Below are 19,856 nucleotides of genomic sequence, written 5' to 3'. Positions count from 1 at the left end.
AGGGCAGTATGGTGTGATAGCAAGGTCCCCCGGGCCTTTTAGTTACTCATAGACAGTATTCTGATAGGACATTAAAACCTAAGGAGAAATCTGAACTCAGGCCTGAATAAACCAAACCAGTTTTCTTCTCCACATAGTGATACATAAATTCTTCTCTGCAAACTGGCAGGGGACTCTGAGGGTTTGCTGTTAGCCAAGAGTTTGAATCCACTGCCCAGGACATAAGACATGACATCTGCTGGGGAATCGTCACTCAGTAGTGGGAAGCTCATGGTGGCCTCAGAGAGGATCCCCAAATTACCAACAGATCTCCATCATCCAGGCAGAGAGTTCAGTCTTGCTCTGCCTCGGCGACTGACATCTGAGAGGTTGGTGTGAGGCAGGGCAGTGCCACTGTGCAGGGGATCATTGAGTTTTGGAAGTTAACCTGTGAGCCATGTCCTGTGGGAAACTAGCCAGCCCTGAGCCAGCCCCCAGCCAGCCCACCAGTCATAGTCCTGCCCTCCCTGTCCCAGGCTTCCATTGTTCTGTCTTCCACTGTTTGTCACCACACTGCCTCCACTAGGTGTTGACTGCCTGTCTACACCTCTGCCATTGCAGAACCTACAGACTCTTACAAAGCTTTTGTGCCTTGTTCCAGACCCCTCTGCCAAGGGGCTGTGCTGAACCTCCCAGCCTTGGCTATGTATGCAAGCCACCTTCAGAACCTTCAATGCAAGCAGGCATGTACCAAGGAACTCGATTACTGGTTTAGATGGGCCCACATTTACATCTGAATGATCCTTGGGTGCCTCTAATACATGGTGAGGGTCAGGAATTACTGTCCTGTACAATTTTTAGTACCTGAAATAGAGGCTCTAAATCTTTGATGCATACCGAACGAATAAATGACTGGCTGAGTCCTGCAGAACCAATGGCCACACTAGTGAACTAATCCCAGGTGGTTTAAGTAGGAGACAAATTGGAAGGAAGATGGCAGGTTTCTATCAAGGACTGAGATATGAGACAGAGTGATACGGAGCCATAGAAATTAGTTAGAATTTAGACATCCTCAGACTATTGTCTCTTATCTCTGCTGCGCCGTGCATGCTTGCTGTTTTTCAAGAGATGTGTGTAGCATTTTCTTTAGAAAGAGAAAATAATTTCAGTGCCCTCTCCTGGGGGAGTCCTCCGTGCTGTTTGAACTCTGGAATTTGCTAATCATGGTAGTTGTGAAGAACATAGTCTTTAGAAGTTATTTCTGCGCTTTTTTCCTTTCTGCTCTTCCCTGATGGCTTTAGACAGTTCCGCTCCTGCGTGTGTTTACTTTAAAATTTACGGTCTCCTCAAAAGGTGTGTGTTCCGCCTCCATCCTTTTAAAAAATTATCCATTCCTCTTCAGTAACCAGATGGCATTAAAGACTTTTGGAAGAAATCATTCATTCCCAGTAGAGAAGTGATTTAAATTTTCAGTTTCGTCAAATCAAAAGGTTACCTTGAATTTTAAAAAAAAATCAAAATAATCCACATATTTCTTTCAAAACAAAATATAGATATTTGTATCCTTAGTGAGGTGGTACTTTAAAAAGCAATTAACTAGCTTGTCCAACCCACATCAAAATACAAGGACAAAGGGGTGTTAATGTTAATAGCTCTTACTATGTGGCCACAGTCAGGGTGATCTCCTGTTTTCACCTCCTGGTGGGAGAATGATTGCCTCAGCTCATCAGTATTTTTAAAAAACGGAATAAAAAAAAGAGAGAGGAGAAGACTCTTTAGATGCTGGCGTGATTGCCTGAGCCCACAGCTCACACACAGTTGACCAAGGTTGAAAACAAAATCCAGAGGCGGAAAAGTTAGTGTTTTCTAACTGAGCTGTTTCTGTGTTTTGATCCTATTTCTCCGAGGGTAGAGGGGCAGTGGGCTCGAGACGGAAGGTTTTTGTCTGTGTGCTCTCATTTTCCACAATACTCACCAAATGGTAGGTTTTATATAACGATAAGATGAAGAAAATCACATTTGTTTCCCCTCTCTGCTCTATGCCATTATATATTCCAGATTGCTTGCTCTTGTTTCGTACAACGAGTAATGATCAATCAATAAAGGAGATGGCTAAAAGAATGATGGGAAAGAAACGGGGATTCCTGGGGTGCGCACTCCAGCTTCTCCACTTCTGCCGCAGAGTAGACTCATCTCTCTTCTCTTTCTCTTTTGCCAAATCTGCCTCGTTCTGTCCTTCGCGTTTCTTTTATCTGATGTTCCGTTCTTGCCAAACTCAGTTGGATTAGCTCAGCTTCTGATAAAGGTCAGAGCACACACAGCGGAGTTGATCTGTAGATATCCACTTCCCACACAGCAGCTTACACCCAAGAGGGTCCACAGCATCCCGATCCACTCTTCTCATTTTCTGGCTTTTTGTTTTTCCTCAATAAAGTCCTGAATATGAAGAGAACTCTACTATACACCTGGACCACAGTGCCTGCTGTAGTCCTCTTTGGGCTTATTGACATCATTATCCACGGAAAGGGTAGTTTCTTTTTGATGCTGTTAAGTGGCTTTTGACTGCTAGGACTTGAGCACTCAGCCAGATGAGCATTTTGGGTTGGTAACAGGATGGAAGTCGGTTCTATCTTCTGCCTTCACTAGGTACCTATTATCAGATCACAGTGAACACTGCTCCATCCACCCATCGCTGCGTGCTACCAATTTTCCTGCAACAATGCTCAATTACTTGCTCCAGTACTGCAGTCGGTAGTTTGAACACTTCGAGGTATGCTTGGCAGGATGGGTGGCATCCCGATCAAAGTGACAGAGCCTTGTGAGGGAAGCCTGTATCCTCACAGATGGGGAGAGCACAGGAATCTGACATCTTGTACTCCTCATCTGCTTGGCTGTTCGTACTGTCACGCTGTTTGACTTTTTACGTTCCTGCATTGCTTATAACTTATGTACAGATTCTCTTCGCTCTTCTTCATGTGGGTTCACAGTCATCAATAAGAACTGTGTTGTGCTCACTGTTTTATTCTTATGTGCGTGTTGTCTAATTTTTAACCCTTATTAAAGTGTTACTTGCATGTGTTTGTGCATTTGGGCAAGCGTTTCTGCAAGACAGATTCATAGGAAAGAAATTCCTAGGCAAATAGAGGTAACAGTCTAAAATTTTTTTAATTATTATTACTTTTATGTCTTTTATGTTTTTACAGTCCAGCCTTTGCCTTCCTCCTGGTCCCCCTTTCCACAGTTCTTCATCCCCTTCCTCCTGCCGTCTGTCTCCAAGAGGATGTTTCCCCCACACCAGGTCTCCCCACTCCTGAGAGCCTCAAGTCGCTCAAGGGCTAAGCTACTCTCCACCCACTGAGGCCAGACCAGGTGTGTCAGGGGTCTCAGACCAGCTCCTATATGCTCCCTGGTTGGCGGCTCAGTATCTGAGAGATCTCAGGGGTCCCAGGTCTTCCTATGTCTTCCTACAGGGTGGCCTCCTCCTCAACTTCTTCCAGCCTTTCTCTGATTCAACCACAGGGGCCACCAGCTTCTGTCCATTGGTTGGATATAAGTATCTACATCTGTCTCAGTCAGCTTCTTGTTGGGCCTCTTGGAAGGTAGCCATGCTGTATACATACCATAGCCTCAGTAATAGTATCAGGCTTTTGGAGCCTCACCTTGAGATGGATCCCAAGTTGGACTGATCACTGGACCTCCTTTCCCTCAGTCTCTTCTCCATTTTTGTCCCTGCAGTTCTTTTAGACAAAAACAATTCTGGGTCAGAGTTTTTGACTGTGGGATGGAAACCCCATCCCTCCACTTGATGCCCTGTCTTTCTACTGGAGGTAGACTCTACAAGTTCCCTCTCTCCACTGTTGGTCATTTTATCTAAGGTCCCTTCCTTTGTGTTCTGAGAGTCTCTTACCTTCCAGGTCTCTGGTACATTATAGAACATCCCACACACCCTCCCCCCAAGGTTGCATATTTCTATTCATTTTGCTGACCCTCAGGGCTTCTCTCCTGTTCCCTCCCCAGTACCTGATCATGCTCCTCTTTCCCTTTCCTTTCTCCCTCCCCACTTCCACCTAGACCCTTCCCTCCCCCTCCCCCCATGATTGCGTTCTTCTCCCTTCTTCACTTCTTCCAAGTGAAGCACCCTCACTCAACCCTTCAGCTTGTTAACCTTCTTGAGTTCTGTGGATTGTATCCTGTGTATTCTGTTATTTTTTGGCTAATATCCACTTATTAGTGAGTACATACCATGCATGTCCTTTTGGGTCTGAGTAAATTCACTCAAGATGATATCTTCTAGTTCCATCCATTTTCCTGCAAAACTCATGATGTTCTCGTTCTTAATAGCTGAGTAGTATTTCATTGTGTAAATGAACATTTTCTGTATCCACTCTTCCATTGTGGGACATCTGAGTTGTTTCCAGCTTCTAGCTATCACAAATAAGGCCACTATGAACATAGTGGAATACGTGTCCCTGTGTCACAGTGGGACATCTTTTGGGTATATACCTAAGAGTGGTATAGCTGGGTCTTCAAGTAGATCTATTTCCAATTTTCTGAGGAACCTCTAGAATGGTTTAACATAATATTTTATTAATTATTTGAGAATTTCATACATGTATAAATTTTATTTCATATTCAGTCTTTATTCCCCCATACTCCTCCCTGATTCACCCTGCACCCCTCCCAAATTCATGTCTTCCGTTTTTCATTTTCAGTAATCCACCAAGTCCAATTTGTTATACCTATATATCCAAAGGTTAGGATCTAGCTAAGGAGCATGGTCAACCTGCCAGGGACCACATACTTAAAACTTACTCTTCTTCCTTCAGAAGTCATCAGCTGTCCCCAGATCCTCAGCTAGGTGTAGGAGCTCACGAGTCCCTTCCCCCACTGCATGCTGAGATGTTTACTGGCTTGTTCTCCACAGCAACCACAGCTGCTGTGAGTACATGAGGGCAGTGGCCCTAGCATGCCCAAAAGACAGTTCCCATCAGATCATCCCCGACCTCTGGCTCTTACACTGTCTCTGCCAAGAGGCCTTTTCCAAGATGGCCCACGAATCTTAGGGGACATGGTTATATGGATGCTCAAAGTATAGCTGAGTGTTCCAGACACCTATTCTCTTCACTTTAATCAGTTGTGATTCTCTACATTAACCACTATCCAATTGCACAGGGAGACTTCTTTTGTGAGGTTTGAGGTCTATACAAGCATATTTGTATAGAGTTATAAATTTAGAAAGCAATTTGGAAAAACAAGCAGCAGTAGGTTCATGAGTTGTTTGCCACATTTTCAGTACTAAGCATATGCTTTCTCCAGGGGAGCCAGTGTTTGTCAAATAAGAAGGCAGTTGGTTACCCCATGACATTCATGCCACTATTACTCAGGGGCTATTTTTGCACAGCAGCCATTGTTATAGCTCATTGAGTTTACAGCTGCATAAGATGAAACTACTATGGTAAGAATATCTGTTTATAAAATGCTTTCTGTGCATATTACATAATTTTGTAAATTCTTACTAATAATTTGTTTAATGTCTACGCCTAAAGGATGCAGGTGCTATTGTTCGTATTTTCCACCTAAGAAAACTAAGCAGAGAATAGTTTAGTGACTTTCCCCAAGTCATCCAGCTAATACATGCTGGGGCCTGGATGTAAGCCTATGGCATGTAATAGAGAGACTGACCTACTATCGTCATCCTTGTAAACAAGGCCTTTGTAAGGTCTTATGTAGACTAAGTAATTTTTAAAATCATGTATTTATTTATTTATTTATTTATTTATTTCCCCCACCCTATTCACCCTCTAACTGTTCCACATCCCATACCTCCTCCCCACCCCACTCCACCCCAGTCTCCATGAGGATGTCCCCCCACCCAAACAGACCTCTAAACTCCCTAGGGCCTCCAGTCTCTTGAGGGTTAGGTGCATCTTCCCAGACTGAACCCAGACCAGGCAGTCCTCTGCTGTATATATGTTGGGGCCCTCATATCAGCTAGTGTATGCTACCTGGTTAGTGGTTCAGTGTTTGAGAAATCTCGGAGGTCCAAGTTAATTGAGACTGCTGTTTCTCCCAGAGGGTCATTCTCCTCCCCAGCCTCTTCCAGTCTCTCCCTAATTCAACCACAGGGGTCAGAAGCCTCTGTCCATTGGTTGGATACAAATATCCGCATCTGACTCTCCCAGCTGCCTGCTTGGTCTTCCGGAGGGCAGTCATGATAGGTCCCCTTTTGTGAGCATTCCATAGCTTCAGTAATTTTTTTTCTTTTAAACTTCAGATAGTATCAAAACCCCAGGTCAACATTTCCATCATTTTTTGTAGAGAACCTCTATAACTTAAAAGTTCTCTTTGCTCTCTCTTCTTTTATGGTAACTAGTATCTCATTTTCTCCTATACACCATTCAGCAAATACCTATGACCAAAACCTCTGACTCCCTAGACATTCATAATTAAAGTACTGCCAGGAGCATTTATAAGCTGCAAAAGAATAAATCCTAGACTATAAGAACATTTTTTCACCTCCTTCAGCAAATCCTACCAGTGTGCACCACCACAACAAATGGAACATTTATTAAATAATTGCTTTTTAGACATTTGAATGCATGATTTTTGTGCATATGTGGAACTCTGCCCCAGTAGTATGACATCTCAGGAAAGAATCCCTCTGGATATAGAGGCTGGACAAAGACCAGTATTTATTTAATTTATTTTGAGACATTTCCACTGAAATGTATAACTTAACCACTGAGTGACTTACAAAATACTTAACATTAAATCTAAGAGAGCAAACCTTTGAAAGAAAGTTCATATTGAAGAGTTCATCCTTCCTTAACATCTCTGGTTCTGATCAATGCCCACAGCATCCCTTACTTCATCTACCCATCACTCCCATGCTCCTTTTCAACCGACCCATCATGCCTTGCTTCATCTACCCATCATTTCTGTACTCCTGTTCAACCCACCCCATCATCCCTGTCCTTCTAGCCCTAAAGCCTCTTCTTCAGAAAGAGGCATGCAGGGTATGACCCTCATAAGTTGAAGCTGAGCAGGGGAAATGTAATCACTAATATTCAATAGATAGTGACAATACATACATATATATATATATATATATATATATATATATGTACATATACATATATACATCCTTATATTTAATGGTCATCATTGGAGCTGGAGAGAAAGCTTGGTGGTTAAGAACTCACTCTGCTCTTGCAGAAGACCTGAGTTTGATGGCCAGCACTCATGTCAGTAGCTCAGAACTAGCCAGAGGATCTAACTACCTTAGGCTTCTGCTGGTACCTGTACTCACATGCACGTAGTCTCACACATACACCAATAGGAGGAGGAAGAGGAGGGGGGGGAGGAGGAGGAGGAGGAGGAGGAGGAGAAGAAGAAAAGTTTCATGGTCAATACCATGCTTTGCCATGCCTTGAACCACAGGGTGTGGTCAGTCTTGGTTTCCTTTGGTTGACATGTTTATAAGTCATTTTTCTGGCACAATACTAAAATATCCCTGAGCTTTTGAAACTTTGAAATTTCATCTACACATAAATACACGAGAAGCAACTGACTAAATTTAAAAGTCTAGGATCATAGACTCTTTCATAACAGTAGGCCTTGCTTCATTTTCTTCTAGATTTCTCTTTTGGGAGAAAAAAAAAAAACCAGCCAATTGGACTCTCTTATTTCTTAGAGACTTGTAAAAATCTGTGGGACAGTTTTGCCCTTTATCTGTAAAATTTAAACATTTCAAATAGCCAGATATTGGTGTAGTTTGTGCTTCATTAATTTTTCTGAACCGAATTTAATTTTTTTTATTCTTAGAAATCAGGACTTCCACCTGGAGAAAATTGCTTTTATTATGCCTTGATTCTGGCTCCAGATTTCATTGCAGCTTTAGGGACACCATTTCCAAAGGGAAACTTTCTTCTCTAAGCCTTTCCCCTGAGTTCTGACCTGTAGCCTGCTTCTCAAAAGCCCCTTATTACATTTCATGTGTTTGCTCATCCTCAGATGAGATGGCTCAATATATAACTAACCTGGCTATCCTTACCCACTTCTCAGCTGTCTTTGGTTACTGACAGAACCAGTGTTTTGAGGCTAGAGTTGAAAAGCTCTGAGCCTCTGTGCACTTACCTGGACTAGTCAGTTCCCCCGTTAGGTTCGACTGAGAAGGCTACTCGAGCTGTAAGAGAGGAATCTAGACCGGGCGAAAGAAGAAACGGAGCTAAGACAAATTCATTCTGATCAAAGCTCAAATTTTATTGTTGCGACACTAGTTATAAAGGAAGGGGGAGGGGACCCGATTCCCGCCGAATAATCTCTGGTCCAGTAGAAAGGTGCACGTGTGTGGCTCCACAGGTTCTAGCAGTGGGCGTGGCAGAACGAATGAGCAGGAAGCTCCACCCCTGAGCAAGCAGGTTTCAGGCTGGGGGAGGGGAGACTACATGTACTGACTGAAGTAACGGCCCAGAAGGAGAGCAATCCTACAGGGCTCCTTCAGTGAGTCTGCTTTCCCCATCATACCTGGTGGCATGGAAAGCACAGGGCCATTTGGAATAACCCTTAAGCCTCTTGCCCCCACACTCATGCTTGCTAGCAACCATGGTGGCTGGAGCAGATTGTGACTGGCTGGCTGCATACAAACAGTTCTCAGGCACTAAGCAAGGTTGGATGGCTAGGTTTCTTTTTTTTTTTTTTTTAACTTTCTTTCTTTTTCTTTTTTTCTAACTTATAAATTTTCAGGTATGAACAAATAATAGTGATTATTGAAAATGTCCCTGGCTCCTGCCTCCCAAATCTTGTTTTATTGTTGTTTTGGGGGTGGAGTGTTAATTTTTGTATCGAACGTCAGTCCTTTTGTTTAGTTTTTAGAAGGACTTTTGGAGAATCAAGCTATTTTTCGATAGTAAGACTCTTGCTGGGTGGAATACAACCAGAAGGGACAGCATACTAGCCTCCCTTTGTCAAAAGCTACACAGGAAGTTGAGAGCTAGAGAAGAAACTGGCACCTAGAGTGGGCTGCTTATAGAAAATGCATTACAGAATCCAGCCTTCAAAGGAGACCCCACAGGACAGAACCTAAAGAGAACACCTGACATGACCTGGGTTTCTCTTCTTACCAGGATGCCCCAATAGCCAAGGCCATCTAGACACTGGAGTGTGAGGCACACAACTAATGCTACATACAGACTATAAGCCTCTCAGAGCAAAGAAGAAAGCATAGTTGATGAATTGAGAGCCCAGCGGAGAATAATTAATATGTCTGCTTTTAATATTATCATGTATCACAGCTGTAGAAGCAAAGCCAATACATCTGGCCAAAGTGATCAATAAGAAAATTGAATGTCTTCTTCACTACATTAGGTTACTATGTCATAGATATGTTTATAAGCTTGCAAGTCTCAAAAGATTAAATGAAAATATTCCAATAAAAAATCCCATCACAGCCGAGAGTGGTGGCGCACACCTTTAATCCCAGAACTCGGGAGGCAGAGGCAGGCGGATTTCTGAGTTCGAGGCAAGCCTGGTCTACAAAGTGAGTTCCAGGACAGCCAGAGCTATACAGAGAAACCCTGTCTAAAAAAAAAAAAAAAAAAAAAAAAAAATCCCATCACTAAAATTTACTGGTTCTCTTGGTGAAATTTATAGTACAAAATTATCTGCTTTTAAATGGAGCAAGATAAAATGCTAAAGAATAAACTTTTAACCTGTACTATATGTGTGTATACAAAAATGTAAAATGCAGGGCTGGAGAGGTAGCTCAGTAGTTATAAGGGTGCTTATAACCAAGAACCCAGGTTCAGTTCCCAGCACATACGTGGCAGTTTTCAACCATTTGTAGCTCCAGCTCCAGAAGAATTGATGCTCTCTTCTGGATTCCGTGGGTACTGTACCCATGTGGTACATGTACTTACACAGAGGCAAAATAGCAATAAACATATTTTTATAATCATTATCAAAAGACTTGAGTCTTTGAAAGAGAAATATCTGTAGATATGTGTGTATGGGGGAGGAAGGTCAATCCTGCATAGGAAAACTCAAGCACAAAGTGAGAGGTGTAGCCACCCTGCACAGGAAAATGCTAGCATAAGGATATTACCAGTTTAGGGATGGTATAAAATTATTTTACCAAGTCCTATTATTCTCAAACCACGTGAGCCTAGCTGTGTACTCTATTGCTCCCTGACTGATGTCACAGTCTGCATTCTTCTTGTCTAAGTTGTTGTTACTCTTAGAAGCCATTCGGGGTGAGGGGGGCTTCCTCCTCCTCCCTTGGAAATGTTCTTCCATAATGAGTCCAAGCTCTCCATCTCAAAACCAAAACTAGGCTAAAAAGGAGGGTCTAGTGGTGAACAAAGGGCTCCTATTCATATCCTAATCCTGATGCTATACTAGCTAGAAACCTGGAGATCCTCAGAACATTTTGGCTTCATTTGAAGCGCTAGAAATTTGTCTCCCACAAATAAAGATTCTGGCTCCTTGCACACATCGTGAAAAGATTGCAAAGTGGTGAGTTGCACGGCTCCACTCAGAAAAATTACACTGTGAACAAACTAGTATGTGGAACAAACCAGTGGAAGATGTTTCATGACAGATTATAGAAGCACAGCTTTTAAATCCCTGTGGTCATAGTCAGCGTTCACTATAAATATTCAACACCTTGAGTTTATTAGCCTAAAAGAAATTCAGGTTTCATTATGTCCATTTTCAAACAAAATATGAGTTTCTTTTTCTTGCCCCCTTTGTCTTCCCCTTCCTACCCTCCCTGCTTTTCCTCTTCCACTCCCCCACCCACTCACCTCCTTTCCACTTTCATTTCCCAGGAGATCTCCCCCACCTCTACACTTCATTCCCATCTTGTGATCTCCCACTTAGTTTCAAAGTCTACATTCACTCTCACATCCCACTATCTATGTAAATATAAACATTAAACTCAAGAATTCGCATATGAGACCATGTGATGATGGCTCATCTTTGAGACAGGGTCACCTCACTCAGTGAAAAACTTTTTAGTTCCACTATTTTCCTGCAAATTTTGTTTTTCTTAACTGTTGAGTAAAACTTCTGCTGTGTCTGTGCCACATTTTCCCTATCCATTCTTCTGTTGTTGATGAGCATCTATGCCCCAGGCCCCAACTATAGGGGACAGGGTGACAATAACCGCAAACAAGCAAATCTCTCCGTGGTAGGGTATGGATTCCGATGGTATACACCCAGGAGAGGTAGCACTGGGTCACGTGGTAGTTCTGTTTTTAATGTTTTAGGAACTTCCGGACTGATCTTTGCAGCCGATCTGCTTTACTCTCCCTCCAGCTGTGGACAGGGCTCTGTTATTCCACAGCCTCTCCAGTATTTGTCTTCCTGGTCATGGTCATTGTGAATGGGATGATATGGAATCGTAAAGTAGTTCTTGTTCACATTTTTCTGGTAAGAGTGCTGACTTTTTAAAAAAATATTTATTGGCCTTTTATGTTTCTTTTGAAAACTATTAATTTCATTACCCCCTATTCATTGGCAGTTTTGTGGGCTTATATTTAATTATTTTTAATTCTTTATTATAGAGTCTAGATGTCTATCTGAAGTATAGCTAGCCAAGATGGCTTCCCTTGTGCAGCAACTTTTTAATTTCATATGGTCTTGTGACTATGGTCTTCTTAGGACTGTATCTTGAACAATGGGAGTCCTAATCAGACCATCCCAGCCTGTACCCACAACTTGATTGTAGCTTTCTATATTTTCCCCTGGAAGGTTCAGCAATTCAGGGTTTAGATTCAGGTTTCTTGAACTAATTTTCTCTTCTCAGTATGTATCCTTGATACCCTTTATTGAAGATCATATGCACATAGCTATGTGGATTTATTTCGGGACCATTTTATTCTGTTAGTTTACCTATTCTTTCTATTACTACCATACTTCGTTTGATTCTCACACACAGCATGGTTTAAAATCAGTTATAGAAGCTCCAGAAATATGCTTTCTGCTTAGGATTGTGTTGGCTCAGTGTGGTCTTTCATGTGTGCCCATTTTTTAAAGATATATTTTCTAGTTATGTAAAGACTGCCATTGGGTTTTATTTTTTGACACGGGGTCTCGTTGCATAGCCCTGGCTGTACTGGAACTATCCTCAAACTCAATGAGATCCACCTGCCTCTACCTTTCAAGGGCTGGGATTAAAAGCATTCTGCCACCATATCTGCTGTCATCAGAATTCTGATGGCAATTTCACTAATCTGTCTGTGACTTTTCGTAACATGGCCATCTTTACAGTATTAATTCTACCTATCCAGGAACTTGAAGCTTCTACATCATCTGGTGTCTTCTTTAACTTGTCAGAGCCCTCAAGCCCACCTTATAAATCTTTCTTCTTTAGTGGAGATTTTCCCTGGGAACTTTATTTGGGTGGGGCGGGGGAATGAGATGGCTTTCCTAATTTTTCAGTGGGCTCATTATTGGTATGTATAAAAGATACTGAGTTTTATATGTTGATTTTGTATCTTGCCACTTTACTGAATTGGTTGTTATGTTCTAAGCATTTTCTGGTCCAGCTAAGTGTAGAATCACGTTGCAAATGAATCGGGATAATTTCACTTAAAAACATCTCAGTGATGCATTTTCATGAAGGAGTCCTTGAATAGTTAATTTGCAGTTGGCATTATGAGGTTTCAGGCCATACAACAGGTGGTAGCTGCGTCATGTACAGTGTATTAGGAAAACAATGTCACAATTTTTTGAGTAGAAAGATACATGGTAAAATTAATTATGCATATGCTTCAAATTGGTGTGTTTATAAATGACAGGTTAATTAGTGTGGGTAGAGGAAGTGGTTGGCATTCTCTTAAGTTTACAAATAAGAAAACTGTGAGTCACAGGTGCTTAAGAAGGCATCGATGGCTTGAATTCACTTATCTGACCCTAAACGGCAAGCACTCTTCTAGGTATGTTCAACCCTTGACTCACTGTGACCATAGTAGACTTGCGTACCTTGTAGATGATGCAAATGTGTACATTCTAAGCTTAGGTATGGCAGTAACACTTGGTATCTCTTGTCCTATGCCATGCTCCATGGGGACTGGAATTCAGCATGCAGTCAGTTTTTATTAGTTCCCAGGGCTCTGCTGTGTCACAAGAGAGTACAGAGAACAATGCAATCGGTAAAGTGTTATTAGGACGGAGAAGGGGTGCTGGCCCAGGTCTGCTTTTCTCCTCTGGATATCCAGGCACTGTTGCGCACTGGAACAAACTTCAACTGGAAGGAACAAACCTTAGCCGGGCTGGGCCAGTGGGTTAGATAGGATCTCAGTCAGCATGAGTCTCAGAGAAACAGCCTTCTCCAGACAGGGTTTTAAGTGAAAAAGCTCTCTTTATTGGGGAGCTGGGGGATTAACAAAGATTATAAAACCTTGGAGAGTAAGGGTTTTCGGGGTGAGTATGCATTATTGGCTGAGGAGCTGGGAACGCTTTGTTTGCATGAAGGGGAATTCCAGGTGCTTACTGAATCTGTCCTTATAAGGATAGAGGACATTTAACCTGTAATCTGGCCAGCATGCTATGTGATTCTCTCAATGATGATGGAGGACATGGAGACACAGAGCAGGGAGGAAGCAGGCCTGCTCCTGCTGGTCTCAGGATGAGATTTTTGACCTCACTCTTGTTCCCAACCTGGACTGGCTCCCCCCAGTTGCATGGCTTTCTTGCCCCCCCCCCCCCCCAGGGAGAACTGAAAACTTTCATGGTGATAGGAATTGGGCATCTGGTGAATTTTCATTGAATATATAGCATTTAGTATTTGGCCAAATTGGGCTAAGGATGGCTCTCCCTAAGTCTCAAGCTTGTAAACTCTGTGAGCACTGATCAGTGTCCAACATGAGATATTAATAGAATTACCATTTAATCCTCAGGCAAAGAAAATAGATTCCCACAGACGTGTAGTGTGAACATTCATGCTAGTACATTTCTTCTGTTTGCAGGTCGTTCCTCCAAAGATGCTGTAGGCCAGATCTCTGTCCATGTGGATGTCACCACCACCCCAGGGACTGGAGACCATAAAGTCACTGTGAAAGGTACATCTGGGGTTCAGATATTGCACCTATTAACCTTCAACATCTACAGAAATCATATAAAAGCTATCATTTCTCTCACATTTTTTTAAATGTAAGCTACTATAGGACACAATTAAAATTTCTTCAGAAAAACAAGTTCTTAAGCTAAAACATATAAAGACTGCACTGGTAACTAAATTTCAAAAGTGGTTTGTTTTATTGTTAAATATAATTTCTCAAACTGACCTATATTTTCTTAACTATTCACATAACCTACTTATTTTATGTGGCTTCTAAGTAGTTTTCCTTGTTAATAAATGGCTCAATGTTATAAAAACAAATGAACCCTGTTTTCCAACTGAAAGGTTTCAGTAAATATCTACCACTTTGCTGAACATGCCTATATTCTGTTTTTATTGTAGACTTGGTCATTTTAATATGCAATTTGGTCTCCCAATATATGTTTTAATTGCACCATGTTCCAAAACTGCTGTGGATTAGAAAAGATTATATGAAAAGGATATAGGACAAAGTAACTCAAGGGGTACTTGTGCTTATACAAGATCAGATGCTAGTATCCTTCAGTGTCTTTTAAAAATATGTACATATCAAAGCCAAGAGTTTTAATCTTTAGCAGTAGAAAAGTTAAGACACTTTGATAGCCAAGACCAAGCAGAGACATATAAACAAATTTATTTAGAATTGTCTATGAGTCCTGAGATAGGAAATGGCCATAGCATTGAGTATATGATGGAATTTGCAACTGGGAAAGAAGTAATGAACTAGATGACCATGATGAAGTTTTATAAATAATACTGACTATGAAATATTTATAATATGTGATGAACTGATTTTTTGCATGGATACTGAGATTTTGTGCACTAACATAGAATTAAGTTGAATCTATTTTCTAAATATTTTGTGGTGGTGCTTCCCTGATGTTTAATATGAAAAATCATCAGGGTTCTTAACTTTCTGTATAAGTACCATTCACATGAGTGTCAGCTTTCCCAGTGTTCCAACTTGGGGGACATTTTCTGGTTGGTACAGTAAGGGCACACTGAAATGCAAGCTCCCGTTAAGAGGAGGAAGCTCGGTTACTAAAACTCTGTTTCTGCTTTTCAGTAATTGCGATCAATGACCTAAACTGGCAGACCACCGCCATGTTCCGCCCCTTTGTGGAAGTGTGCATGCTGGGACCCAGCCTAGGGGACAAGAAGAGAAAACAAGGGACAAAGACAAAAAGCAACACATGGTCACCGAAGTACAATGAAACCTTCCAGTTGTAAGTCAAACAAAATACCACTAGTTCACTTAACTGGATGCTAGTTGTTGGCTAAAACCCACTGGAGGATTCAGGGTGGAAAATAAAACCCACAGGTCCACGCCTGTTCCTCACCAACAACACAAGCTAGGCTTTGATTACTTACCACAGCAGCTGTGCCTATCAGGCAGTGTTATGGATACTGGACACAGACGGACACTAGACTCGGATAATCTCTGGCTTTTGCTATCATTGAAATGTCTTTCTAAAGATGATTATCATGATCAAGTGAAGGACTACCATGTTTAAAGAAACAGTATATAATAGGAAAGGGGGGAGATTAAATGAGTTGGTGAAGCCCTCACATGAAAGTACAATTTTCAGTTCTTGAGGCGAAGTCTAGAGGGTTTTTTCCAAATGAGGGGTAAATACCAAGTGTGTCTTTAAATGGTAGTAAGCTAGACCAAGTGTGTTATGGTACCCTGAAGCTTTCCAGGCAGGAGATAAAATAGTTACTAGCCAGATGGAAAAACAAATGAACATTCTAAACGTGATGGAAGAATTTACATCTGGATGAAAGGTAGAATACAAGCCTGCATGACCAGCCTCCCTCACAAATGTGTCTGTACAGGAGGACTGTGAGGGATCTGAAAGCTAGGTGCGAAAGGACATCACCAAAGTTAGGACAGTAAAAATTTGTCAGACTCCTCTGAGAAGTAGTGATCTTCCATGAAGGGAGACTGCCTACTCAAAGCAGACAGAACAGGAAACCAAGGTAGCAAAGACTCTGACCCTACCCTTATTCTTTCTGATGTCCTTATGGGAGGACTTTTTGCTCAAAATCCACCACCCACTGGGAGGTGGAACGTGGCAAACTCTAGCATCACAGTGCCATTGGGTCAGCACTGCATTGTAAGGTGAGGGGTGGAAGCATGACCCAGGTCTGAGGCACGACCACCTAGGTCAGGTGACAATGACAGCAAGAATTTGATTTTAATATATGCATTTGGAGATCCCTTGGCATGTTAAGAAGATTTACCTGATTGGATAACTTGACAGTCTTAATCCTCTAAGTCTAAATGAGCTGACCTAGTGCTGCATCAAGAAAATAGGACAGAGCCCGAGAGATTTCCACACAACCCAACATACCCTCAAAAGTGTTGTGCTTTTACTAGCTCGCTTTCTTGGGGTACACACCTTTAATTCCAGCATGCAGAGGCAGGTGAATCTGTGAGTTCAAGACCAATTTGGTCTCCTAATAAGTTCCCAGTCAGCCAAGGCTATGTTGTTAGCTTCTGTATCCTGCCGTGTGTATCAAGAATCCCAATAACCATAGGGTTGCTAACAAACCACCTCACAGAACTATAGATAGCCTTCCACTTCAAGTCACACAACAACCTTGACCTAATTTTGATGTCTACAACACCTGCTTTCTGGAAATAACTTGGGCAAAGTTTCAGCTGTAATATCAGAAGGCACCATAACCAATGTTCTTGGGAAGGCCAGCATGTTCAACACATAAGGCCACTCCTGCCTTGCTTTATTCTTTGGTTCTTACCCATCAGAATACCATAGTCTGGCCTGTTTGTATGATTTCAGATGACCTCTAAACAAATACCAAGTTTAGTTACCAATGTAACCTATAGATGAACATCTGGCTACATAAGATGCTCCAGAAATTTAAAAAAAAAAAAAAAAAGCACTTGAAACAGGAGTTTGAGACTTGCACTGGTGACAAATAGATGAACATTCTTTAGAAAGTTGGGTATATCTGATTGATTAAAACAAGGGCTAGAGGAAAAATACTCCCTGCATCCCACCCCTTACCTCCCTAGCATGCCATTATATACAGCAAGCTATCTTTGGCTGTACTAGTAAAGGCTAACTGTTGTCAGAGGGAACAATTAACACTGCAGTGCCAGCCCTGCTGAAACTGATGTACGCTGGAGATGTGCACCAATTATACATCTTAGAAATGTCTCTTCTCCCAAGAAAAAGGCTACTGGATAGAAAAGCTTCTCTGGGAATCAGAAGCAAATATTCTTAGTAGCTGGCAAAGAAATAGCACAGCTATTCTTCCAACAGTATCCTTCATCCAGGTTCTATTATGGCTATCAATCCAGAGCCTCTGTATCTAATAGCTAAATACTACATAATAATTTACTTGCGAGCCCTAGTTGATATACTTACCATCAATGAAGTAAGCAGATATAGACACCACAGGACATCTATAAATGTAGCTCAGCACATTTGTAGAGGATGCTGGCAAAAGTCTGACACATCTGCAATAAAGCATCATTTTTATATCGAGGGGAAAGTATATGTTTGATTTCCAAGCATTATCTATTTAACAGTGATCTAACATGTAAATAAACAGAGTTGATATAAGGCTCTGTCCATATAGCAAGCTGTGAGCAAAGTTTAACAGTATTTCAGCACTGTGAGTGCAAGTTTGACTCATTTTATGTCTTGAATTCATACAGCATTCTGGGTAACGAGAACCGCCCAGGAGCCTATGAACTTCACCTCTCGGTTAAGGACTACTGCTTTGCCCGAGAAGATCGAATAATTGGAATGACAGTCATTCAGTTACAGAACATAGCAGAGAAAGGGAGCTACGGGGCATGGTACCCTCTTCTGAAAAATCTCTCTATGGATGAAACTGGTTTAACCATCCTCAGAATACTCTCTCAGAGGACCAGCGACGATGTCGCTAAAGAGTTTGTGAGACTTAAGTCAGAAACGAGGTCTATTGAAGAGAGTGCCTGAAACAAAGACTTCCAAATACTGTCTTTGAGAATTCATAAACTCTTGTTGTTTGACCCTCACATGCATGTGGAAATACATGGGAATGTTTAAACCCACCGTGTTTTGATGTTTGCCAGTGATCAACCACAGTGTCTACAACGTATGTGAAAAACTTTTATACCAGTCTGGTCTTTGAGAAATAAATGTTCCATGAAGTGCCAAAATATGATGTAAAGTGAAATATCAAGGCTATCTTTTACAATGTTCTTCTCATTACCAATTTCTCCTCCATGAAGAAAACAAAAAAAAAAAAAAAAACAAACAAAAAAACCAAAACAAACAAACATTCTTGAGTTTGTCCATTGGTTGTCCTTGTTAGATTCATTTGATCAACCTATCCGAAAGCATCTTTGACTGAACTTCTGTTCTGTTTAGCCTTACCTTATTGTAGACACCCTGCAGATCCAGTTTTCTACCACACCTAGAAATGCAGCGACTTCTAGAAAGTTTGTAATTTTATAGTTGCAGATATATTGTGATGATTTTTGCATACAAATTACAATAGAAAAGGTGGGAAATATTTTATGCTGACCAGTTCCTAACCTTTCTAAAATATCACTGTGAAGAAATGCTTTCGAAGCAAACTTACACAAAGCAATGCTAAATAGTTTGTTAATGTTTAATATATTGATGAAACTGTGTTCTTTAAAACTGCCAAGCCCCCAACCATCACATTTGTAATTTAAAAAAAAAAAGAAAAAAAATGGTAACCTGATGAGTTTGCTGTGTAGCATTATGTCTCAGCTTTACCCTACTTCATTCTTTGGAAAGTCATGGAATGCAAGATAAGTAACTTGTTAGAAGGAAAATACTAACAATATACTTATGACTACTTAACTCTACATCCAGATGTCTCTTTTAAAAATATTCAATGGTTTATGCTGAATGCAGCACTACTGTAGATTGCAGAAAACCAAAGTCACAACTTCGTATATATTTAGGAGGGAAAAATGTAAAATAAACTAAAAGTAAATGGCTCATGATTTTGTAACTCGTGTTCTTTATATGCCCCAAATGCAACTTGGTTACAGATACTTGCGTTGTCTGGATTTTGTTATCTGACTTTCCAGGGTCTGTATTTAAATATTTGGCTGCAAAGCATCATTTTGTCATTGTAACTCACAGCCACGGCTGTGAGGAGATTCCCCACTTGGCCAGGATTGAGAAGCTGTCCTGTTGACTGTGTTATATAAACATGCTGGTCTAATATGTGAGGAGCAGAAGTGATTTAGTGCCATCTCTCTCAACCATTCTGCTTCTGGGTCTGAAAACACACAAGCTGGTGAGATTGGCTAATTTGTGTTCAAATCTTAGGCGACTGCTTTGTTAATGACTTTTCTAAATGCCTAGTATGACGCAATTGCTGACATATGCATTAATAAATGGATGTGTATTGAACTCATGCAAAAGTTCTGGATGTTTTGCCTACTTCTTTCATTACCTAATAATGTTAAAACACTAGTGATATGATATTAATATTCACTCAATATGTGATAACATAAACAACTGTATATAACAAGATAATGCATTCATTGAAAGTAAGAAGAATTCATCAAATGACCCAGTATGAGTTTGTGGGATAGTGTTAAACTTATGAAGAAGATTCACTATTAAACATATTCAAGGTAGCAGCATTATTAAAGAAAAAGCTTCAGTTATTATTGATAGTCATTTTAGTAGATAATAGAGTTAATAGATTTAGTCATGATAATAGGAACTTATCGATATCAGAATGTAAAACACTGGGATAAGGGTCCAATCAC

General features: G+C 41.0%; 1 protein-coding gene across 7 annotated transcripts in view; it reads left to right on the top strand.

The window, feature by feature from the left end:
- The window catches only part of Unc13c (unc-13 homolog C), a 528,734-nt gene extending 509,232 nt beyond the window's left edge, over window positions 1-19,502 (top strand). For all 7 annotated transcript variants that reach the window (XM_006510931.4, XM_006510934.4, XM_006510932.4 and 4 more), the window contains 3 exons: window positions 13,950-14,042; window positions 15,147-15,306; window positions 17,769-19,502. In XM_006510931.4, the coding sequence (XP_006510994.1) occupies window positions 13,950-14,042; window positions 15,147-15,306; window positions 17,769-18,054 (539 nt within the window). In that variant the 3' untranslated portion in view covers window positions 18,055-19,502. The remainder of the gene's footprint in view (window positions 1-13,949; window positions 14,043-15,146; window positions 15,307-17,768) is intronic.
- Window positions 19,503-19,856: the final 354 nt, after the last annotated feature.

The sequence above is a fragment of the Mus musculus genome, chromosome 9, assembly GCF_000001635.26.
Source record: "Mus musculus strain C57BL/6J chromosome 9, GRCm38.p6 C57BL/6J".
NCBI classification, from domain to species: domain Eukaryota; kingdom Metazoa; phylum Chordata; class Mammalia; order Rodentia; family Muridae; genus Mus; species Mus musculus.
Note: the sequence above shows the minus strand (reverse complement) of the source record. Positions and strands in the feature narration are given on the sequence as shown.